Here is a 25,563-nt window from a genome sequence, read left to right as displayed (position 1 = left end):
GTATAATTACGCAGACGACCTCCAGCTCGTCTTCGATCTTTCTTCCCCAGCTGACTCTCTCCCTAAGTTCTGTTCTACTCTTCTTGTCATTTCTCAGTGGATGAGCTTCAATCATTTGAAGCTCAATCCCGATAAAACAGAGCTCGTCCTCACTGGCGGCTCATCTAATCCCTGGTCCTCTGCTCACTGGCCCCTTTCTTTTGGTCCTCCCCCCTCTCCTGTCTCTTCAGTCCGGACTCTGGGCATCAAGATCAGCAATGATCTGTCCATCCACGCCCAAATCAGTTCCGTTGTGTCTTCTTGTTTTTCCTCCCTCTGCCTTATTCATAAGATCTCCCGGTTCTTTTCTGTTGATGCCCTTAAAACCATTATCACGGCCCTTATTACATCCCGCCTGGATTATGGCAACGGCTTGTACGTAGGCATCTCTGCCTACGAAACTCGCCGTCTCCAGGCCATCCAAAACCAGGCGGCCCGTCTTATCCTTTGTCTTCCCAAATCCTCCCACATCACCCCGGCCCTCAAATCCCTCCATTGGCTCCCGGTTCTCTTCAGGTCCCGGTTTAAATTAGCCTGTCTGGCTTTCCGGGCGCACGCTCGTTCTGCCCCGCTTTTCATTAACTCTCTTATCTCCTCCCACGCTCCCAGTCGCTCTCTCCGCTCTTCTTCTCTTTCTCTCCTTCATGTCCCCCGCTTCCGCAAATCCCGAACCGGGGGCACCCGATTTTCTGTCTTGGCCCCCCAGATTTGGAACAATCTCCCTCTCTCCATCCGCTCTATCCCCATTTTTTCCCACTTTCGTAAAGCCCTTAAAACTTTTCTTTTTCTTCAGGCATTTCCCGGTTAACCTCTCATGGGACCCTCTGTAGATACTGTTGTGCTCCTCAGCGCCAGGAAGCCGCTTGGCCGCAGTGCGCTTTAGAAATTTCGTTTTCATTTCATTTCATTTCATTTCATAATTTGTCCATGTTCAGCGGGACCAGATAAGTATGTTTGGAACGTGGTTCTTTTAAGCACTATTTTTACTGAAATCTTTATTATTGCATATCTCAGGTTCTGCTGATTAGATTTTTGTCTTTTTGGTGTCAAATAGACAATGCCTCTAAGTTAACCAGACTGCGTCTGTGCCAAGATACTAGAGGGTAAAGTGCAGGTTAATTTGGAGTTTGCTTGTATTTTACCCCAACAAGAATTGTGGTAGCTGCTTGATTAAGGTTTCCGCGCCCCAATGGTAAGCCAATTTCCTACTGTAGTTATAACACAATGTTTGTAACCCCAGACTTCTTATTGGATGCAATCATACCTATAAAACATTTGCATTGTTCAGATTGAGTTTCGTCCTGTAAATACCGATTTCCTAAGGTTTTGTATTTACTGGACACAGTAAATACTTCAGTATACCTTGTATTCTGATTTGTCCCCGGAAATATGTATTTGCATTCAGAAATTGTGTTTTCTGCACCAAATTTTGCTTGTTTTGGGCTTCACCGAACATTTTTCGCTGATAAATTTCAAAGGGTTTAACCTGCCAAAATGTTTGCAAAGTGATCCCAATTTACCTCCGACTTGTAATCAGGGTCTTAATGTTATTCTGATACATTTGTGTATGCCCTATTTACCACAATCTAAGAACTGGCTACTTTCAATATTCACTAAGCTACATCAATGGTTGCAAAGTCATGTTTTATCTGATACTTGTTCAGAATTGAGGATGTGACACAGTAGAAACTACCTGCAAATTGGAAGAAAGCAAAGAAAAGGAAGCTTTGTAGCAAGACAACCTGCGTCGACTACTTACATCCACAAGGGGTGCATCGATTTTTGCGAGAAATAAATGTACCCATTCTCTAGCAGAGATGTCAGCTCATGTACAATCACTGATAAACGATGGCGGGGAAGGGTGGTGAACTCTTTATTGTGAGGCACAATTATATTGACAGGGCTGTTAAACAAGAAGTCATTTGTGAAGCGCTTTAGTTTCACACACACATACTTTCGTTTTTGTGAAACTCTTGCTTCCGTTTTGGAGAAGTTATTACTTTGTTGTGGATACATTTGTCAACGTTATAAGGTAATCCGGTTCTTGTAAGAATTGCACCTATATCATGATTGTCTTTTCAAACTTAAAAAATATACTTTATATGCTTTCTTTTACATTTGAGTCAAGTACTTTCTTAAACACAATAGCACCACTTGGCATTCCCAGCCAAATCATTAAATGAAAAAGCGAACATGCTACATATACGTTTTAAACATTTTGTCAATACATTTCTTCAGCTTCTCTGGGGCTTTTGTAGTACATGAGAGTTAAGTGAGATACATAAACCTTCACCTTGGCGCAGCCGGAGAAGCAGGGCTGTCCAATTCGTTTTTCGGGTACTTCATCGTTGTCATGGTTTCATTCTTTTAAAAGGCTGGAAGCTTTGTTATGCGCAAATAAATATTCTTTGCATTTGCGTATGAGACATTGCACACTGCTCATTATAACTGTTTTGCTTTGCACGATTGGCTCTCTAAAGCAAAGCATGTGTGTTGGGATACACGGTCGCTTATCACCTAATTTATTCAGTGAATATTATTGCAAACTCACAACTTAATAGTTCCTTCCCTTCTGGGGTGTTAGTATGTTGATAAAGGATTTACCAGTCTCCTGTGTGATTATTGAGTTACCTAGTTTGTTTTAGATATCATTTCACATCCACCCCAACCTTTTCCGATTCTCATTGGTCTACACATTGACCAAGAATGTTTACATAATTTAACCTCTTAAGCGCTGCCAACGGTCGTCACGAGCGCTACCTCCCCAGTGCTGCGCACGACCATTGGACGTCCATTCAGCACTAGTTCCAATGGACAGCGCAGCACTGGGGAGGGATATTTGCGCCGCAGCTAAGGTGTTAAAGTGGCCATCCAGAAGAAAAAAAAGACAGTTGTCGTCAACCAGACATGCATCTCTAATAATCACCAATAACTGGCGTTCCCGATTTCTCTTTTGTGTGATTGAGGGCCTGATTACGAGTTTGGTGGACAGGGTTGCTCTGTCACAAAGGTGACGAATATTCTGTCCACCGAATTACAATTCCATTATATGCCATGGAATTTGTAACATGGTGGACGGGATATCTATCACGTTTGTGACCTCCTTCAGCCAAACTCATAATCAGACACTAAGTCTTTTCGAGTTTTTAAAACCTACTGTGATCTTCCAGAACCCTCTTTCATATACAATTATTAACATAAAATACCATTAAATCCTTTATCTGTTTCACATTCTGTTTCTGGGACTATGATGGAGGGCCTCCTTCTTTTGTCTAAGAATGGAGATTGGTGGATTCCTCCAACTATCCAGTGTTGTTATGCAGAATTGTTAACGCTTCTTTTCCAACCTAGTTACCACAGAAAATGTGGGCTTTTAGAGTAGAAAACTGATGGCCGTCTCAGCAGGAGACTTAGATTGTAGGATGCTCTTTTAGATTTTTTCTATTATGCTAAAGGGAGTGCATCTGGTACTCAATCTTGAACTACTCGATAGACCTGTTCATTACAGGTATTCCCAGATTTGGGAAAACCACATTGTAGGCTGGCCCAAAAATACTTATGTCATGGAAACAATTCTCCTAGAGTACCTGGGGAAACAAGCGGGTCACCTTTCGAGTGATAAAATTCAGGTGGCTCATTTTTTTCAGAATGGCTTGCAGACAGTAAAGCATTTAGGACGAAAGCTTTACCAAGATCAGCTGATGCAAATGGTCATGCTTTCAGCCCTTAGCATGTGAATCCCAATTTTGATAAGAGACATTTTTATAAATATTGCTAATGATGCGGGTGATATTTTCTTTCAAGAACTTAGCAGAGTTTTATTTTTTGATGGTACATCTTTCACACACCAAAGCCCATTTCACTAGAAGAAGTCTTCTTCTATACCGTTCCTTTACCAGGTCTTTCTGCATTTACCAAAGGTATGTATGTTTCAAAGTTTTTTTAATCTTATGGAACATCACACCGGATATCAGATCCCTCTCTTTAGCTCAGTTAATAACTGTAATCGGTAGCCTTTCACATGGATTTTGCCTACTTAACCAGATACAGGAAGTGAATGGGTTCTTTCCTTGACACTGCATTTTCCTTCATTTGTATCATTTTGCACCAAAGAAATGGTAACCTCCCATGCTTCAGGCAGTGAAGAAGGCTCTAGTGTGCTTTGAAATGCACTTCTTGGTCAACCATGCTTATAGTTCATTTTGTAGGTAAGTGTTACACAAACACACACATGATAAATCCTTAGATATTTTAATATTTTTTTCCCTCTGCTCTTAGGAAATAATGCTTTATTACCATTACAGCACACAGAGATATGTGTTTTGTTGCTTCTACTCCACTGGCTGCAACTGTGTTAATGCCCACCCTGCATAGTCTTCAGGCTCCTATGCACCTTGCACCGATGATATAACTTTTTTTTTCTGTAAAAACATTTGTACTTGAATATACGTGTTCTGTTCCCGCTTCACAATAATGACTATAAAACTAGTTTCTCAAATAATAGGAAGCAGATGCTCTCAATTAGCTATTACTGTTACATTAATTGATAAGCCAAGACCTAATTACAACAAAATGATAGTATGTGCAAAGAGTTATGTTTTGGTGTTTCTCCTACACCTTTCTCTGAAGAAGGCATTGCGACCACTCCACCAGGGGTAAACTCAGGATTGCTCATAGGAGAGTGTGACTATTTGACTGTTTATCAGATCAACCACAGTACGTTTAGACAGAGCCCTCTGTTTCCCATTGTCTATCAATCCACTTTCCTCTGCATGCTTATTTATTTTAAACTTAAAGGAATGGAGTAGCTTTTTCTATGTTGCTGTTGCAAGTGGCATTACTAAATTGTGTGTACACTTAAAAAGGTTTGATGCCAATGATGCATTTTAAGACCACAAATGTAGAATATTGTTTGCAGTAACAGGAACACAAAATCCCTCTGTTTCCTGGTGTGTATTTATTCCTGGGACAGCCAGCCCTCCTTATGAGGGACTGTTCAAAGTTTCTCTCCTGGAATGGGAAGTCATTTATGTTTTTAATATATTGAGCGGGAAGATCCCGAAGTGGAAAAGAAGCTCTAGAAATCGCAGAAGATGGAACACCGAAACAGTCTGTTAAAAAGTAACCAGGATAGAATTTTTAACAGGTAATTATAACATTTTTAGAATGATCACAGACTGAGTAAAACATGCATATAGCATATCGTTTGCAGTCAGTTTCCTGATCCTAGGAAAAAAAGTTGTTCATTTCACAAAGTTTAGGCACTTGGGTGGTATACAATGACACATGGCTGACTTTTACTGCCATCCAATATCAGTTTGTTTTAATACATTGTTGTTGAGTCAAATGAAGTAAAAGGTTTATATGAGCAGGTTTTGATATTTTTCGACTTATTGACACAGTACTAAAATACAGTCTAGATACAAGTGTGAACTCTGTGGTTGAGTCACCATCTGTGGGAAAGCCCTTGGCCCGTGTATTTAAAAGGTCAATTATGAACAAGGGTGGGAAGGCGCCTGAAGACACTCTTTCTAGACAGACAAATGTCTTTGAGGACCTGGGACGGGATTTTGATGTGGAGGGCAGAGAATATGGACTACACTGCATCTGTGCTTCGTGAGGATTGAGCGGTGGTTTTCGCCCCTGCAATATAGGAATGAGCTGAAGAAAGATGGGGTTTTTAGGCCACATTGCCCATGTTTCACTCGCCACAGCCTGCAGCACCCGAAGGTAGCGTACATTATTTGCATAGGCAGTGAGAGGCTCACCATTTCTACTTGTCTCTTGAATGCAGTTCCTTTCAGCATTGTGGACATGAATTTCAGATGCTTTACAAGCACAAATAAGCCACCCTCTGTCCAAGTGCTTAAATACGGTCAAAGGCAATTTTAAGGGACGTGGACACGAACGAGGCAAATGTACCCACTGTAAGCCTTCTATTGGTGCACAGAAAAACACCACAAAAGCGATATTACATAACGCAGGTCGCATACTTATAGATCTGCTGTGCATTGTACTTTGCTCTGTGGTTTGGCATGAAATACCACAGTCCTAAACATAATGCAATGTCTTTCTCCTGAGCAAGGTTTTCAACTTTAGTCCACAAGGACTGGGTAGTTTCTGGATTTCGAATTACTCTAGAAGCAATAATTGTACATACACTGGATGCAAATCAGAAGCTTTTATAGAATTAGTGATCCATGTCCGAACTTCATAATGCCGCAGATTATTTATCAGTGTGGCTGAGATTAATTCCAGCATTTAACAGTCACCTTTCATTTTTTATTCTTCAAACCTGGAATGGCACTGGCCCTCAGGAAAAATCAATGGCAATTCCAACTTTACAACCTTGGAGTTTATCCAACAATTTTGAGATCTTGCAAATCATCTACCTGCAATTGTCCATGTACTCATTGGGACTTCAAGTCATATTTTGGGGCATCCTCCTCTATATGCCAAGGTAATCTTTCAATTAAACTTGATACTAATATGACAATACTTCAGATTCCCTGATAACATATCAATACTTCAGATCTTTTAATAGCATGCGATGCCCTGCTGTAAAGACAGAAATCACTCTCACTCTATGACCATTGCATAGATTAAGACCTAAGAGATATCAACATTTGCTACTTTAATGGTTGGCTGCCATCATGATTTCCAGTGAAACAGTTTCCGGATTATGAAAACAGCCTTCAGTCACTAGATGTACGCATATTGTCTCTGTGCAATCAGACTTTATCCATATCCTTTCTTCCGCATTTTAAAATGTATTATTTTTTCATTATCACTGTACTAGCCTTCAACAACATTTTAATAACATTTTCCTGAAAAGTGTTTTCAGATCCCTACCCTACTGCAAACTACACAAATAGCACCACTGACTTGAAACATTGTTTTGCGTATTGTAGGATATATGCGTATTACTGATAGGATAAATTTTAGATACTGCTTTATATGGAAAAAAAAAGAAATTACTTTTGAAAAACATTGTTCCTAAAGTTTTCTGTTGAATTGTTGTAAGATTCAACAATAAAGTTGAATCCTATATTGAACTGTTGATAGAAAAAAAATCATCTGCTTTATTGATATTTTTGCATGTGGTGAAAATAAGCTTTATCTACCAATACATGTGTGACCAATACTCAAAATGCCATTATGGAATTCATGTATGTTCAAAATGCTGCGAGAATGCAAAACTGTGCAAACATTAAAGGGGCGGACAAACAACAATATCAGACACTGTACAAATGTACAGCCTGTATCTTGTAAAGAAGTGCAAATAAAAGAAAACCCCTCTTACCAGACTGTTGGATGACTTCCACAGTCAGAGTTTGAGTGGTCAATTTAGTGCAATTGGATCCACTCAGGGTCCACCCATTTCTGGGTCCCTGAGGGGTGCAGGCATCTGAAATACTGAAACAACTCAACTTCTGTGCAGGGCATTCATCAGGGTCAAAAATAAGACAGCAATACATCAATTCCAGGAGATATTTCAAGTGACCATTAACATTCTGCTGACAAGACAAAATTCTGTAGGAATGTACATTGTACTTGGCGTTGCTTTGTTGTTTTTTGGCAAGACATATTATTGGTACGTAAATTGTTCCTGCATTGCTGATTGGGAAATGCCCATTAGTGATATCGTCAAGCTTATTTCAACTATTGTTTTTAAAAGTCCTATATTTTTAACAAATCATTTCTTTACAGTAAAGGATTTTGCAGATGTCACATTCCGTCTTCTTCCCCAGGATTGCATTTTTTACATTCGGTAGCTTCTGTTTCCCGTGTTTCCTCGGCTTGCGTTCTTTAAATGTACTTCCTAGAGGAAGAAAAATGAAAGAGCTTTACTCAGTATGGCAGTTTTAGCAAATAGTAATTGAATGATACATTGAATCTTTTGTCTCAGCCTCAGGGATCGCGCTAGTGGGAAACAGCCTTTTCAAAGCGGCCTTTACCATGCAGGTTTTGTGACTTTACCACGCATGGTAAGTATTGTCTGTCTATCTATCCTAATTTCTCAGTTTAGGAGTGGGTAGTGGTAAAGGGTGGTATGGGTAAATTCAGTGTTTATGGGTGGTTAGTGTTAAAGGTAATTTTATGGTATAGGGTTATTTTATTTTTATTTTAGAGAGTTTTATATGGCGCGGACTTGACTCGAATCGGGTATCGGAGCACTTCACGTAGCACCAGTTGAATTACATGAGGACATATTCATTTTTGTTAGACACGGGGAGATTAAGCAATTTGCCCAGAAGAACATAATGCTCAGGATCATTGTCAAGTCTCGAACCCAGTTCCCCAGATTCGAGGTCGACCGCCCTAGCCGTTAAGCCAACTCCTCTCCCGGCTAAGTAGTGGTAGTGGTAAAGGATGGGATGGGTATTTTTAGGGTTGGGAAGTGGCAAAAGAGGTTAGGAGTACATTTTAAAAGGGGAGGTTTAAGGGGTTTCTCCTCAAAAAAAAAAGAAAATATATATGGAGTTTACTTACATTATAATACTTCCAATGCATAGTAAAGGCATCCGCATGGTAAAGGCTGCATGGAAAAGGCTTACCATGCATTGTATTGTCATACATTCGGTTGCTGCATACCAGCCACTGTTTTGCCTGGTCTTTCACTCTCAGCATAGAATCTCCTCTGTCTTCATGTTTCCTCAGGTTATCAAGGAGCTATGGGCCCCATGCATCAAACCAAAAACCGGTCGCAAAGGGTCAGATTAGCAGAATCTGCCCCTTTGCTACCAGTATTTTTGCATTTGGGATGCATCATCCCAAATGCAAAATCTGCAACTTAAGGAAGCCCTAAAAATGCGATTACTTAAATTGCGATTGCATTCAAGGAATCGCAAATTGCGATTCCCTAAATGCAATGCAATAAGCAAAAAATTATTGCGATTTTGCAATTAGGAATCGCAAATTACCATCAAACTAAAGTCACATTTCGCACACACACATGCCCTTAAAGTAGATGGTCCTGGAATTTCCTAATTTAATGACATAATATTAACCAAATGTTGTGACAAAGATTCACTGAATGCCAGGGAATTGCTAGGAAAGGAAGAGTTTTATCTACAAACAAAGAGACCTTATCTCACATATTCAAAATCATTGATTGGATCTCCTCTGAATATTGTCCGTAGTCCTGGAAGACCCATACTCAGAAGAATTAGAAGCTGAGGGCCTCATTATTATGTCCCTACTAATCCTGATTCACCTGATAGTTACCAGCCGAATTTAGGTTACAAAATACAAATGTAGTTTGTGGAGCTCTATGCATACTTACTTAAAGGGGCTTTCAGCTAGCTCTCTTCATCCATTTGGTGGGCTGTTATGTCATTCACGTTGCTTCTGTCCACTATATCATATAGCATGGAGCAGTGGGTGAGCCTACTTCAGCTAACTTTCAGTGACTGCATTTAGCCATTTAACAAGGAGCAAATCCACACATAAGGTAGTTCCCTTGAGCACCAATGTTTTTGTTTTTACTTTATTATTACTTTAGTATTGCCTTTGTGTGTGTAGAGCCTGATGTGATAGCAGGACATTGTTTTACCAGATGTGAGCAAGTGCCACATTCCAGCTTTATCAATTCCAGTCTCCTGCTAATGCTGTTGTAATTTCCGTTTGGAGTTGCCTTTGTTTAGCTGACTGCTGCTTTTCCAAAGTGTTGCAGATTGTATTCAGTTTGACCTTTTCTTTATAAAGTTATCCTCTTTTTGTATGCACACATAAAATGCATTTATAACTGGCTTTCTAGTTTGCTTTCAGTGCTCTTGTATGCCATGCTAATACAGACATTTGACTATTATATTACTAATTGTGGCTGTGCCATTTATTGCTATCTATCTATCTATCTATCTATCTATCTATCTATCTATCTATCTATCTATCTATCTATCTATCTATCTATCTATCTATCTATCTATCTATCTATCTATCTATCTATCTATCTATCGTTGCAAACCTTTAATCTATCTTTTCAGCCCTCTCAATGTATCTGGCTTTTGAACCCTCGCAATGTATTTGCATTAAAGATTTACAAAGACATTACAAAAAAAGCATGAGCAAAGGCAAGCTGGCAGTCAGCACCAGAAGAATTGGCTTTTTTAGGTATGGTGTTTGCTAAGATCTCTTGATTTTACTAAAAAGTTTGTGAATAACTTAGTTTCTTATTAAGGTTTTTAGCCAGACTTTATCTATTGCTCTGTGGTTGTGTCATTCACATCTTTCTTCAACCCATTCCAGCATGCATTATGGGGAAATGGGTTAGCCCACTTCAGCCACTGGCTGACTTCACTGTGAGCTACTGCATGCTGCCCTTTCAGAAGGAACATCCACAGACAAAGTAGTTCCTTTCAGCCTCGTGACTACTATGGTGATGTGCAATTTCTTTTACCAAAAACATTGTTGCCTTTAGGAAATGCTTTTTTCAGATTGATGAGAACCCAGCAGCTTTCCCGATAATAAATATTTGGAAACAAAGCATGAATTGCTGAAGCCAAACGACTATCAGCCAATGCCCAACTTATTGGTGTTGCCAATGCTTGTTTACCCAGGTACTACTCCTACTAAAATGCATCTTGGTTGTTGAATTAATTATGCACTTTGATCAGTCATAGTCTGCTTTTGTTTAAGGCATCATATGGAAAGCTATGCTTAGAAATTATTATAAATTGGGCCACAGACGGGGGCGATGTGTGCTAATCGTGGTGTATGTGTATGCGGGTGTGTGCAGAGAAAATGTGCTTGGATGTGAGAGCAGGTCGTTTTATTGGTTGCATGGACGAATAAGCTAGTCTATGTAGACAAAAGGATGTTCTTGATGGCCCTACATAATTGATTGTTTAGAGCAGTGGTTCTTAACCTGTGGTCCGAGGACTCTTCGTGGTCCGAGAGGCCTAATCAAGGCATCTGTGACTGTTTTACAAAATTAAATAATATTCAAATTAATACATTAACATTAATAAAGTATATACAAATAAAGAATAATTTTTATATTTGATCATTTGTATGGTGATACTTGTTTTTTGTGTGTAATATTTTGAGGTTTAAATCATAGAAATTGGTTAGGCCAGGGGCCCGGCTTCCAATAACGACTAAGTGAGGATCCCCAGATTCCAGAAATGATTCAGTGGGGGTCCACAGAAGTCTAATGGATAAGAACCACTGGTTTAGAGTAAGAGGCAGGCTACTCCAAAGGTGCGCGTGGACTAAAATAATTGCAATTTACAAAATGTGATTTTTAAAATTTAAGTATACATAGTAAATAAGAAGAAGCTGGATGTGGTGTCCTAAATGTATTATATTTATGAAAGTGAACAACAGGCAATACAAACTAATATTGTGATGAGCAAGATGGACAATGCTTACTGCCTTAAATCGTATTTTCCCTTTCACTGGTGGCCAGTGAAGAGTCCTAATGTGGCGGTGACATGGTCCCTACTCTTCATTCGACAGTGTCCCGACTGCTGAGCTTTTCCGTCTTAGTAGAAGGTAACTTGAAAATTCCAAGTGTACACTATCTGAGAAGCCCCTGCACCTTGCTGAAGAAGGGTAGGAGACAGATTTTTTTCTTGATGGTGTGCAGGTGAAGCAACACATATATATCACTTTCGGGTCATTTTTGGTTCAAAGTTCCTATACTTACAGCTTGGGCAAAGGAAGGGGAAGTTTTAAGTTGGTGTTACCATATTTTGATATGCCAGAATTCAGGTTAGGCTCCCGCCATTTCGAGCTCTATATTCTAGGATTGTCAACAACAATTAGAGTGCTTTGTGGTGACCACACTTACGCAGAATATGAGAAACAAGGGGGCTCTTGGGAAAACGTAGCTAATCTTAGATATTTTCCCAAACAGACAGCACCCGGAATAGGTTAACCAAATAACCGGCTACGGAAGTCACTCAGTCATAGATGGCAATAGATAGGGAAGCAGGGGGTCAGAACAACACCAAATGTAACCAGTCTACTTGCCGCTGCGGAGGGCTTGCAGGAAGTTCAGGCGTGACCTCAGTAGCGCTGGTCTTTTAGGTCAGCCAATATATAAAAGTAAAACCAAGGGGGGTGGCCCTGTCCTGTCGATGACGGGCAAGGACGGGCCCGCCCTTGGCCCAAACTTCGCCCGCACGTGGCCCGCGCCGCGGGACTGCTTTAGCGCTTATGTGCACGTGGAGGCTCCTCCCCAGCAGCTGTGGCCAGTTGAAACTAGCGCTGTGCACCCTGGGACATTGAGTCCCACCAGGGTCAGTGCTACTCGACCACCTCTCTATTGGCACGTCAAGAGGGCGAAGATGGCAGCAGGTGGATCCTGGGACTACGGTCCCACCAGGGTAGAAGAAATCGGAAAAAGAGTGGCCCCCAAAGCAGGAATCTTTAGTGTGTCTAGGATTGTAATTTAAGAAAATCCTGACATCCAATTATCATTTTTTCTTTAACAGAAGGTACATTTGTTACGGTTATGATCTATGTCTGGCTTAGAGCGGTTACAGCTTGGGATGTTCCAGGGTGAGCACTGCATTTGATTTTGTAGGAGGAAGATTAATAATGGAGATGGAAATCACTTGATCCTGTCCTTACAAGAATACATTAATCCCCTTCGCTACTGTATCAGTAATACCCAAGCTAGACAACCACTAGAACAGTATGGAATAACCAATGGTGTTGAATGCTGCTGATTGGCAGAGTAAGATGTCTCCAATACCTTTGACACCGACCCCTTACCTAAGATTACTTTGGACACCTCTGGTAGGTGATTCCATACTTCAAACAGGGTGTTGCCCTGCCATCCTCAACAAATGTTGATCATCCTCAACAAAGCTGGCTATTTTTGACAGATAGGCCTTAGGTTTTATTGTGTGATGCAGGACCTGAATATGCCTAGACAACTATATGGTTTGGGGTTGTGTTGTGTGCATAAAGTTGCACAGCATTGTGTCTAATGTGTATTATTGATATGGGGGAAGTATAAATAGAATTTGATATGAATGTGCTGCTAGAGGTCGTGCAGCACTGCAAAACTGCAGGACATTGGGATCTTTTGTGCATGTATGCATATATGTATGTAGGTATATGATATTTCTATAGCACAAACCTACCCAAAAGGCAGCGAAGGTCAAAGACAAGCATAAATTCAATGAGCTTTATAAGTAGTAGTTGGGTTGTAGACAGTCGTGCAATTATCATGTAGTGGTCCTTAAAAAGATGGGTCTTCTACTCTTTTCTTAACCCCTTGACTGCTGGCGCGATTCTGCGCCTGTGCGGCACATTCCGATCGCGGGTGCGGTCATGACGGCCCCCAGCCGTCATCAGCACACGAGCACTGTAGTGCATGATGGCTGGGGGCCGTCATCAGTATGCAAGGGGTTAAATTGGAGCAGTATTAAGGTGGGTCTATTGGATGCAGGGTTGTTTTTCCAGATACTGGATTCATGGATGGAAAAGGCCTGCTGCTGTGTGTTTTTTTCTTTTTTACCCTTCTTAGGGCCCAATTACGATGTTGGACAGACCGGAGTCCGTCCAACATTGTTTGGTAACTGCAACTGAATGACCCCCTGTCCTTGGTTCAAGCTCAGCAAGTAAGATGCGACCTAACACTGTTCAGTCGCAATCCTATTCTTTACAATCGGAGCATGCATTCTAAACAAAATCCATGCTCTCGTTGCAAAGAGCAGAGGTGCAGTTCATCCCTACACCCGTGGCAGGCACCTCAAGGTGCCTGTCACCAGGTGCAGGGATCAACAGTGGGGCACCATAGGTGCCCCCTAGGTGGCCATCCTACTGGGGGCCCCCCAAAGTGGAATTCCCAGAGCCTTTCTGTGTCGGAACAGCTGGCACAGAAAGGCTGTGGGATTCTTTGATCGTAATCCCTCGGCCGGAAAAAGCCGCCCAAGGGATTGATGGAGGATTTCCGAATGGCAGCCAGGCTCTCAGAGGGTGTCGAAGGCAATTCGGAAATCCCATTTGGATTCCTTTAAGACCGACCCCATTGAAATGTCCGACCGCATCGAAATTGGCCCCTTAGTCTGTAATCTTATGGTGTCCTGCCTGCAGGTGTGCCAAGAACCACCAGAGACGGTGGCCTTGTCGGTTGTGATATTTTTGTAAATGAAGCAGCTGCTTTTCAAGGTGAAGCAGGCTAGGAAGGAGAGCTATTGGAGCTCCATCTTAATGGAACTGACATGATCATATTTCATCAGGCTGAGACATGCTGTGACCTGTAGGAAGGCCTTAAGGGGTGCCATTGTGGAGTCTGGGAGGCCATGGAGCAGGGTGTTACCACCCTCTAGATGCAAAGGTACTAGGGTTTGACCTGCAGTTCTGAAGTCACTGTCTGGAAGACAGGATTTTAATTTTTTTTAGGCTCACTCTTACCAGACCATCTTTGTTTTTTGGCAATGTGCTCCTTAAAGGTGAGATTGGTGTCCAAGTTGAGTCCAAGTGACTTGGTATTCTGTGAAATATGGGGTTTAAAGTCATCACGTTTAATGTCATTAAGCCAAGTTTGTGCTGTTTCTTGTTCTTACCAAAAACACAAAATTCTGATCTGGTTGGGCTGAGCTTCAGGTAGATGTCTGAATCAAGCAGACTTTTTAGTAGAGTCATGCATAATAGTGCCATTGACTGTGTCTAAAATCAGTAGTGGCCAATATGGCTCGCAAGGGTGGGGTGGGGTGGGCGAGGGGTGAGGTTGTCCCGGGGGGATGGGGGTCACGAGTGGGGTCATACATTTTTTTTAATTTAAAAACATAGCTTTCCGCAGGGTCTCACATCTTCACTGCTCCTGCTTTCCTGCTCTCCTGCCTCTGACAGGAACAGGAGGCTACAGTCAGGCTCCCTCCCCTAAGCAAATCACAACGCTGCATGCAGCGTTGTGATTGGTCTGGAGCGCTGTGACACGTCGATCAGCCAAGGGTAGAGGGGTGTGCATGTTCCTCATGCAGGCTGCAATGCAGCCTGCATGGAGAAGGACAAAGTGCACATGATTGGTTTAGGCGGCCCAAGAGTTCTGGCTAAACATTCTTTGTGCACTCATGACTGGGCAAATCACTCCTGCCCTGCTTGGAGAGCAGAGCAGCCTGCTCACCCGCCCGTGCGCAAAGCAAAGCAAACATAAAATGGTAATAACTAAAAGTTATTACCATTTTATATTTTCTCTTCTCGCACTGCGTGAAAGCTGTGGGGCGATGCCCCTCCGCCATAGCGTAGGAGCCGCCCATGTCTAAAAGTGTGAAGCATTAGTTTAACACACATACAAAAAAATGAGGAGTTTATTAACAAAATGAACACTATTCATACTGAGGCACATTGGAAAGTGGAAACTGTGCTTAGCGGGTTATTATGATCAATAATAGGGTTAAGGAAACTGCTAAGATGCCCATTGCAGTATATTATGGTAACTAGAAAATTAGCTTCCTTTCAAGATTAACAAATTGTGTAATGAGACAGACTAAAGCACTACTAAAAAGTCTAATTCGAGTATGATGAGACATGCCCTTTTCATATAACTAAATCGTCATATTAAGAGATAGTGAACAGTGGTGATTTTACAGTAGGGACATTGGAAAGTACAGATCAGTGGTGTAGCTATCAATGGTGCAGCAGGTGCAGTGACACTGGGGACCAGTGGCGTAATGGCATATTAAACCCATTTTATTTTATTTTAACAACACCCAACTGCATTCTGGGGAGCATTCTCCTTGCTTTCATTAGGGTGCATGATATTCTTGCTTTGCCAATGGTACAGATACGGATGCAATTGGATGATAGCATCTGCAATATCATAGTGTGTCACCAATGATGTAATTGATAAGGTAATTGGGGTTAAACACATGAGATTATTAGGGATTTAATTGAAGATCTCAACAGGAAAGTCATGTATGATGTCATATGTGAAGTTAAGAGCTGTAGCATAGGTGGATGTAGTTTCATTGCTCCATTATCTGGTTAATTTTTAGACTTTAAGGGTTTGCTTCCTAACTTTAAGGTCCATGCAACTGATGACAAATAGCAGCTCCAATGGTGTATATCGGTATCACAAGGTTTACAAGATAGATCAAAACTTACTCCTGTATACAAACAAAGAGAAGTAGGAAAAGAAAAATGTGACAGAGATGATTAAGTACTTTTAGCTATTAATATAGGGGGTTCAGGTAAGAATATAAGAATGCTCGTTAGGTTGTCAAAGAAGTCATAAGATATCACGTTGTGGATGAGAGGGAAAATAATACCTAATTCTTTACATGTCACTTTGAAGTGTAGCTTTGTCATTTAGTAGTACTGCAATTAATAGGATTTACTATAAGCCAACAAATTGTTCTTTTTAGCAACATCAATGGGTGAATTTCTGCATCAGCAATATTAGGATCTGAACCTGTGACTGGATTTTTGAAGGCAAATATCGGTATCAACCATGAACCCCAGTGTCCTTTCTTGAACCCTCTTCAGATAAGGGGTGCAAAGATGCAAGGAGTCAGCTTCTCTTGAGAGTGGTGATGTAGCAGAAATCGCATTTTGTTTGTAGCGGTGCTTTAAAATCACATATGTAGAGTCGCCTGTATGTATCCGTTGTTGTAATAACATGAAGTGTTAGGATTTTGAGCTGTATTAACCTGAAACGCGATGTGCCTAGGCCCATGTGAAAGTAAAATGGAGAACTAAAGTAGAAAGTGAATGTAATTAGCAGAAAACATAAACTTGAAGAGCTTGTGTTGTGATAATGACATTTATTCATGGATTACAATTATTTACTAATCATGTCACTTTACATGTAGGTAAATGTATGAATTGAATGTGCCAAACATCCTTTTCTCGAGCCGTGAGGGGAATGGCCAACAAGAACTCAACCTACCAGCAGCCCCAGCCCAGGCGCCTAAAACCAGCGTCACATGCAGCGCCAGGGCCGCAAATAAAGCAGAGCTGGTGCCCCGCATCGAGGGACGCGCGCTGCCGAAGCCCAGGCAAAGGGCCGGCCGTCTGTGGCCGTCAGGAGCCGAAGGAGGCCAGGCAGGGCCACCCCTCTTGGCATCTGGAGCCGGTACCATTGTTTGCGGATTCTAAGGAAGAAGAAGACCTGGTGGCGAGGCAGATTGAACTGGGACATTGGGACCTTAAACGCAAGTTAACGGCGAGGCTTGGAGGGGGGTTTATTACTTGGCCTAAGGTTCATATTTTGACACGGGGTGTGGAATTATTTTGTGGGCGCTTGATCTGGGAACTTAGGGCAACTCCTGGCATATTAGATCAATTATTTATAGTATGGCCAGTAAAGGGAAAACTCGTTCAACTAAAGTAAAGTCAAACACCCCACCTACGCCCCGGGTGGCCCCTCATGAGAAAAGTATATTGCCCCTTTTAATGTACAGCCCACCGCGATTGACCACATGCTGCGGAAAGCCATCATGGCAGTTTCCAGCTAAATAGAGCGTACGGAGAGAAGCCTGTCGCTAACGCCAACAACTGAATCATCTATTCTGTCCCAGGAAAATGAGAATGAGGTCATGGTCATTTCCCCATAAATTACCCCAGAGTCACCTGCTCAGGATATCCCTTGTGCTCAGCCGGCCATCTGTGTAGATAGGGTGAAATCCCTGCCTGGATAAAAAGTCCTAACCAGTAGGAAAAGAAGAACTTGCCCAAAGAAGTCAAACCTTAAGAAACCCAAATCAAGCTCCTTCGTTCCCAAACCAAGAAGTGTAGATGAAGAGGAAACTGAAGAACAATTGCCACAGCAGTTAGCCCCTTCGAGTTGGATGGCTCAAGTAGTTATAGATTTACAAAATCATTTAGAGTTATTTATTGCTAGCCAGATTAAACCACTAGTTAGCAGGTTGGATAAAATCATAACTGAATTAAAGAATAGGGGAAGGGGCGCAGGGCATATCTTTGAACCCTAGTGTAACAGGCAACTCTATTACCACGGACACTAGTCTGGATCAACAGCCTGCCATGCAATCTGGCAGGACTACCTGTGAGCAACTTGCCGTTACACGGGTTCCTATTCCTCCAGGTATACCTTTGCAAATGGATACTGGCAAAGGATCTGGAGGAGCAACTCTGGGCTCAGATATGGGGCCTTCTCCGCCACTGGCACAACTGCAAAATAAAAAGTCTCCCACTCCTGAATCAACAGAGATAAATCATCTAGGTTGTGTGGCCAATATAACACCAACCAGCCCTTTACAGCATAAATCTACCGCCTGAAGCATGCCCCTATGTAGTAGTACTTGTGGGGGTGCCGGATTTGAAGCTAGAACAGAAAGAGTCACACATTGAACTAAGAAATAAAACCATACACTGGTTTTACCAGAATAGGCCATTTGCAGAAAAAAAAAAAATGGGGAGATCTTTCATGTTAGAAGGGTGAACTGGATAGGCAATAGGAGCAAAGACATAGCGGGCAATTGCATAATTGTGAATTTCAGGGACATCAGTGTAGTGGAGCACATATTAACTAGTGGCACTGCAAATTATGCAAGTAGTATAAGACCCCTGCCACTGGAATACTTTATCCTTTGCAACCTGTCCCTCATGACTTAAGGCACCCCTATGTGAGATCTGGGATGGGCTTAAACATAACAAGGGCTCGAAACCACACTATGTGTGGCTTTGTGGCAAGAGAACGGGGATTACCTTTGTTGTCCCTAGTAGAAACTGACTGACTAAAAAGGCTTCCTGCCCGACCAGAGAAGTCAGTCTGGAGGGAAGGTGGTAAAATTAATCCGCAGGAAATGGGGGGATCGGTGCTGCGGGTGTTTCACAAGGCTGGCCCTTTGAAATCCCTTCCCGCAGAAGTGGCACACATGCCATCAGGTCCTAATACAGCGAGTCTCCAGGAGTCTGAAAAACCTGTTAGCTTTCCAGAACGCATGATAGGGTCTGTACTGGGTGGTACCATCCCTGAAGAGGAGCTGAGGGTGGATGTAGCCCTGTCGCCAGTACAGTGGCAAGGGGCTAAACTTCTGCCCTTAAGGGCCGATGAAGGGCCTGTTATTAAAAGTTCAAACGCCAAAGTGCTAGTTAGGGATCAGTCAGCAGAGGGGGGGTTAAAATAATATCATGGAATATAGCCTGTCTGGCAGGGAAATTCGATAACATTGAATGGCGGCGGTACATTAGCAGGTTCCAGATAATTAGTCTACAAAAGACCTGGGTGGCTGACAGTAATTCCTTCCATCTGGCAGGGTACACATGTTTTTTTGTGCCCGCCAACAAATCAAGATCAGGAAGAGCAATGGGAGGATTGTCCGTATATGTGGATCTAAATGTGCAAGGAGTTTGGACCAGCCCATCCTGGTCATCACACAATCTCCAGGCATTGGGATTCACTGGTAGTGGGCTAAGGCTAATCCTGTTTAATCTATATAATGTAGGGGTCCCTAAAGGAAATAACCCCACATTCCAGGAATTAGATCATAGACTCAACCAGGAGATAGCCCAAAGGAAAGGGGTTCTGGAACCAACTGTACTAGTAATGGGAGATTTTAACTGCCATCTATGCTTAACCCTGTTCCCCCTGAACGCAGAATGGTCCCGCTGTCCAGTCGAGAAGGGCCCTCATTTTGAACATACAACAGAGGGAACAGCCCTTAGCAAACTTCTAAAATCCCACGCCCTGGTACATACTATTGATCTGGCTATCTTGGAGAAAGAAGGAACCCTCACCCCAACTTTTAAAGGGAGAGGGTGTTCATCTTTCATAGATTATATTTTAGTGTCCAGGCTATCAAAAAACTGGATCAGTTCAGTGGGGATTGACTGGAGTGCATTCAGTGATCATAACCCCCTAGTTCTAGAACTTATATACCGGGGACGACCCAAGACAAGCCTATTGACTGGTACCTCCGTAAGGGCAACGAACCAGGGAAGACGGCTCAGGTGGTCTAAAATTGATGGTGAGGCATTCTATAAATCACTAATGGTTAAAGTGAAAGAACCTATTGGTGAGTGTTTAGACTTCACGATAGAGGGGTCGTCTCTGGTCAGGGCATTCAAGTTAGTAACCAGCTGTAGAATTTTCCCTAGAGGAAGTAACTGTGGGCGTTCAGAGCCTCACTCGTAACAAAGCCCCTGGTCCCGATGGCACACCACCTGATTTGTATTTGAGCAACATAGACCTGTGGGCCCCCATCCTTACCAGGGTGTTAAATGCGGCCATCAAGTCTGGACTACCCCGCTCTTGGTCCTCGGCAATAATTGTCCCCATTTTTAAGAAGTTTTTTAAGTAAACAAGGGGGACCCACTTAATGGCTTTGGACCATGGGTAATAGCTATTCAAAAGAACAAAGGTCCTAAGCTGAAAACAATTTCTGGAAAGGTAAATAACAAATGGACCACAATCGGAAACCATGTATAGTTCTTCTAATACCCAGCCGGGCATAGAATTTATTTTGGGAATGTTTGACACGAAGTCAATTTGAATCTTTCAATCACATAGCAAACAAAATATTGTTTGAAGTAAGGCACAGGCCTGTACCGAACTCATCAGAATAAAGAAAAAGTTTGTGAAAAAGGGTGCAGAAGAAAGAGTATTTTACATCAGGCAAAGAAAGAGTTGAGCAAAAAAGTGGTACTGCTTTAGAATTAAAATTGGCAGTATTCCCTACAGTAGAACATACAACATTAATTCACAATAAATAACAATGTATGTCTACACAACAGTGTCGACGGCGTTTCAATCCTATGCTCTATGATAGGAGGATCATCATCAGGACTTAATATATGCCTGGAATTTAAACAATCAAGCCTGTAAAGGAAAACAGGGGAAAACAGAGAGACAAATAAATATTAGAGGACGCTACTCTGTTTTTTCAAAGATATGGACAGGAAGTCAACTACGTCAACCCTACTTAACATGCACTTTCGGAATCGCAGTGTGGTGGGAGGTGTTTTTCTTGACTGACAGCGAAAGAATTGCGCAGTGGTTGGAATGTGCCTATTTTGTAAAAGATAGTCATTTCCGTGTAGGTGAGGAGATGACATCTTGTGGATACAAGAACTGCTGGAATATCGGGTATAACACACATGTGAGACCTAAGTGAAGGAGTGTGCTAGATTAAGCCAGTGCTAGATTAAAAACAACGGCGTACCCAGGGCGGATTTGAAGAGCGCACTTTGATTTGGAGTTTGGCCTCGATATTCTGGTAAAATGACGAACAAGAGGCTGTGGAACAATGAACATGTTTAACACTTTGTAGAAAACTTTATAAAAGCCCAACATGGTGCTCGTGAGCTAACGTGCGTCTGACTGCAGCCCTTACCTATATCTGGATTAAGCTGGAACGACTGCCCGGGTCGGGCTGCCTCGTAAAGAGGAGATAAATAGAGAACCAATCTGCGGGCAAAAAGTTGTCCAGGTTAGGCACTGGGCAATTGTGAAGTCGCAGACAATACAGTGCCCACATTTCACGTGGCCCTTCAGTGGTGGCATCCCCCAGCAGATGCACTGACGTCCATACCACAACAAGGTAAGACTCAGCCCAGCCCCTGCACGAGCCCGTCGCGCTGACACGCTCAGCAGACAGGCAACCCGTCCTGACGGTTTCTCTCTCCTTTTCCTAACAGCGGATTGGTGTATCTACCCGACCGCCGCCATAGAGCCCCTGGAACCCGAATGAGAACGCCACACTCGGCGCTCATTCGACTTCAACCAAGCCATTTGGCGCTACTACGGGATAAAATTTCCCGTGCTAAGGTGAGCAAGTAGCCGCTTCTGCCCCTTAAGTTGGTTTTTAACAATCTGCCCAGTGCCTGAACTGGACAACTTTTTGCCCGCAGATTGGTTCTCTACATGTGTGTTATACCCGATATTCCAGCAGTTCTTGTATCCACAAGATGTCATCTCCTCACCTACACGGAAATGACTATCTTTTACAAAATAGGCACATTCCAACCACTGCGCAATTCTTTCGCTGTCAGTCAAGAAAAACACCTCCCACCACACTGCGATTCCGAAAGTGCATGTTAAGTAGGGTTGACGTAGTTGACTTCCTGTCCATATCTTTGAAAAAACAGAGTAGCGTCCTCTAATATTTATTTGTCTCTCTGTTTTCCCCTGTTTTCCTTTACAGGCTTGATTGTTTAAATTCCAGGCATATATTAAGTCCTGATGATGATCCTCCTATCATAGAGCATAGGATCGAAACGCCATCGACACTGTTGTGTAGACATACATTGTTATTTATTGTGAATTAATGTTGTATGTTCTACTGTAGGGAATACTGCCAATTTTAATTCTAAAGCAGTACCACTTTTTTGCTCAACTCTTTCTTTGCCTGGTGTAAAATACTCTTTCTTCTGCACCCTTTTTCACAAACTTTTTCTTTATTCTGATGAGTTCGGTACAGGCCTGTGCCTTACTTCAAACAATATTTTGTTTGCTATGTGATTGAAAGATTCAAATTGACTTCGTGTCAAACATTCCCAAAATAAATTCTATGCCCGGCTGGGTATTAGAAGAACTATACATGGTTTCCGATTGTGGTCCATTTGTTATTTACCTTTCCAGAAATTGTTTTCAGCTTAGGACCTTTGTTCTTTTGAATACCCATTTTTAAGAAGGGCAACAGGGACAACCCCGAGTGTTATCGGCCCATTTCGTTGATCGACGTTTCAGCTAAAATCCTGGGCCGGGTAATCCTCAAGCGGCTCATGGATTGGACCGAAGAGCACCAGATCATATTGGACATTCAGTATGGTTTTAGGACAGGGAGGTCCACAAGTGATCAATGCCTCAACCTTTATTTGCTGGTGGCAAAATATACTAAAACCAGCAATGAAGCAATTTATTTTTGGGTTTATGGACCTGGCAGCTGCTTTTGATGATGTAAACAGGGAAAATTTATGGGTCATGATTAGCAACCTGGGAATCGACCGCGGCTTGATTAACATCCTTAGAGAATTGCACCGGGATACCACTGCCAAAGTCCGCTATAACACGGAGGGAGGGAATATAGAACCCTTTCCTTGCACCAACTGAGTAAGGCAGGGCTGTATTCTTGCCCCTTTTGTGTTCTCGCTCTATATTAACAATCTAGAGCAGGCTTTGATTGCCTTATAGACAGATTGCCCAAAAGTAGGAACGCGCCATATCCCGGTGCTTTTGTACGTGGATGATGTGGGCCTACTAGCCCGCACTCCGAAGGGCTTGCAGAGACTAATCAATGGATTTGTCAGATTCATGCAAACATTAGACCTGTCAGTGAATTTGAGTGAGTCCTTTGTAATGCTGGCAGGCAGGAAACCCTGCAAGAAGTTCTCTTATAAAACAGGGAACCACACTCTAGAAAAGGTGCGGTCTTTCTCTTATCTTGGTCTGTTAGTTGACGGTGCCCTAAAATTCAAAGCCCTGGTGGAGGAACAATGCACCAAATTGGTATCTTCAAACTGTGCCATAATAAACTGGCCGAAGGCTGGGTCGTTGGTCCCCGGAACAAGTCATGAACCTGTATAGCTCTATATGCTGTTCTAAAGCTTCGTATGGATCAGAAGTGTGGGGTTTTGTAAATGTTGAGCAATTGCAGCTGGGGGAAAATAAATACCTGCGAAAGATTTTAAAAATTCCCCAGAGTACCTCAGCAATAATTGCCCACAGGGGACTCGGGAGGCCATATATTGAGGACCTGGTTAAGCTTAGACCCATTATGGCATGGTTAAAAATTTGGGCAAACCCTGAGGCAGACTTAAGTAGACAAATTCTAAGAGACTGCCTGGACAGGGACAATGGTCTACAAATTCCATGGTTGAAATATGTCAAGATCACTCTTGAAGGCTTAGACCGGAAGGACCCTTTTATAAACCCGAATGTAATATCATCACATGACAAGCCTAAAATCAAGAGAAAGTTCCTGGACCAGTTACCCACACGTAGAGCAGTAGTGGAAGGGACCAAACACTGAGTAAGCGCCCATTGTCTTGTCAAGAACAGTGAGGGCATGGAACCATATCTATATCTGATGTATAACACCCAGGATAGGTTTTTTATGTCTCGTTTTAGGCTCAATCTTTTACCGAACTTACTGGCTGATCCACCAGGTTTTAAATTAAATTAACAATTGAGCAGAAGGGTGCCTGCAGCTGCGACGATCGGCCACCGCAGGACACCCTTCATTTTGTACTTTTGTGTTCCTTTTATGCGATACCTAGGCATAGATTCTTGGTGGACATTTTAAAGCAGGCACTTAGGGGCTTAGTTACAAACCCTTGTGCGTCACATTTAACATGGGAAAAAGTGACGTACCGGTGGCGCAAGGGGCTTGTAAAAAAGCCCCTTAATTTTTCTAGGTGTAAATACTCCCAGTACTATATTCAACAATAAATATTCATGGGGCTATGAAATGCTTCAAGCATGATAGCAAACCCTATAAGGAAAAAAGTGAAATGTTCCCAATCATTATGTAAAAGAACCTAATATTAATAAAATAAATATATACATTATTACTGGTATAGTCAACAACAAAGTCAGCAATAAAAACAAAACAAAGATGGCCATGTGATCTAGGTACACGCAGCAGTATATATTTTGGACTCATCTGGAAGAGTAGGAGGATTATCTAAGAAGCAGTTGCAGTGATTATACACATTCTCTATTTATGCTTTGCACCCTCCTTCTTAGCAATCACATTAAACAATTGTGTTTTCTTTCTCTGTGTATCCACAAGCCCCCGAGAATTGTTACCCTGACTGCAAATCTTAGGGCAAACTTCCCCAATCCACACACATCAAAAACTGTTTCTACTGTCCGCGTTGGGCTGGTTTTGTCCATTTGAGGCCTCTAGCCTCTTAAATTGTATTGAATCTAGGAGCTGATTTTTGCACTGGTCTTCCTTTGATGAGGAAGAGCTCAAGTCTTCCTGCCTGTTAACGCTTCACAGCCTGCTTGTAATAAATTAGAGTATTGGTTGATGAGCTGAGAACCCATCTCAAACAATATTCACAGTCCTTATTAAGGTGAACCACAACAGTCACTAAATAAGCTTGTGCCTTATCCTCTGATAGCTTGACACAGAGGAGTCATGTTTAACTCAGGGGCAATATGTAAAGTATTTATTCAGTACTCAAGCAGCAATAAAGTGTAAACACTACACAATAAAATCATTTCCATAAAAAAGAGTACATTTTAATGAATGAATTGCCCCCAAATCGTCCAAAATCTAAAAAGTAGAATTGGGGATATGAAGTTTAAAAATTTGAATAAAAAATGCGACAAAAGGCACAAAGCGACTATTTGGTCACACTAGACCGGTTCAAAGTCCAAAGTTAAAGCTGACCACTATGGATCATTGGACGGAAACAGGGATATAGTTCATCCCATTGTAAAGTTCACCCATCACACTTAGGAACTTTTATGGAGAAAAAGTGATTGTCGATGAATTGTCAGGGGGACAAGTTGCAAGCTTGATCTGAAGCAGGGCTTGACGGCGGTGGGCTGCTGAAGATTGGGGTCCCGGTGCAGTTGTCAACAAAGATGGGAAAGCTCAGAGAGGGAAAAGTCCATGCCTGGGAAGTCATCAATATCAATATCAAACA

The 25,563-nt window shown here is 42.2% G+C and overlaps 1 protein-coding gene across 2 annotated transcripts in view; it reads right to left on the bottom strand.

The window, feature by feature from the left end:
- Positions 1–1,895: 1,895 nt before the first annotated feature.
- IGF1 (insulin like growth factor 1) overlaps positions 1,896–25,563 on the bottom strand; it is a 358,822-nt gene continuing 335,154 nt past the window's right edge. For both annotated transcript variants that reach the window (XM_086919179.1, XM_086919183.1), the window contains exon 4: positions 1,896–7,861. In XM_086919179.1, coding sequence (XP_086775305.1) covers positions 7,802–7,861 — 60 coding nt within the window. In that variant the 3' untranslated portion in view covers positions 1,896–7,801. The remainder of the gene's footprint in view (positions 7,862–25,563) is intronic.

Source organism: Lissotriton vulgaris, chromosome 1_1 (assembly GCF_964263255.1).
Source record: "Lissotriton vulgaris chromosome 1_1, aLisVul1.2, whole genome shotgun sequence".
In the NCBI taxonomy this organism is placed as follows: Eukaryota; Metazoa; Chordata; class Amphibia; order Caudata; family Salamandridae; genus Lissotriton; species Lissotriton vulgaris.
Note: the sequence above shows the minus strand (reverse complement) of the source record. Positions and strands in the feature narration are given on the sequence as shown.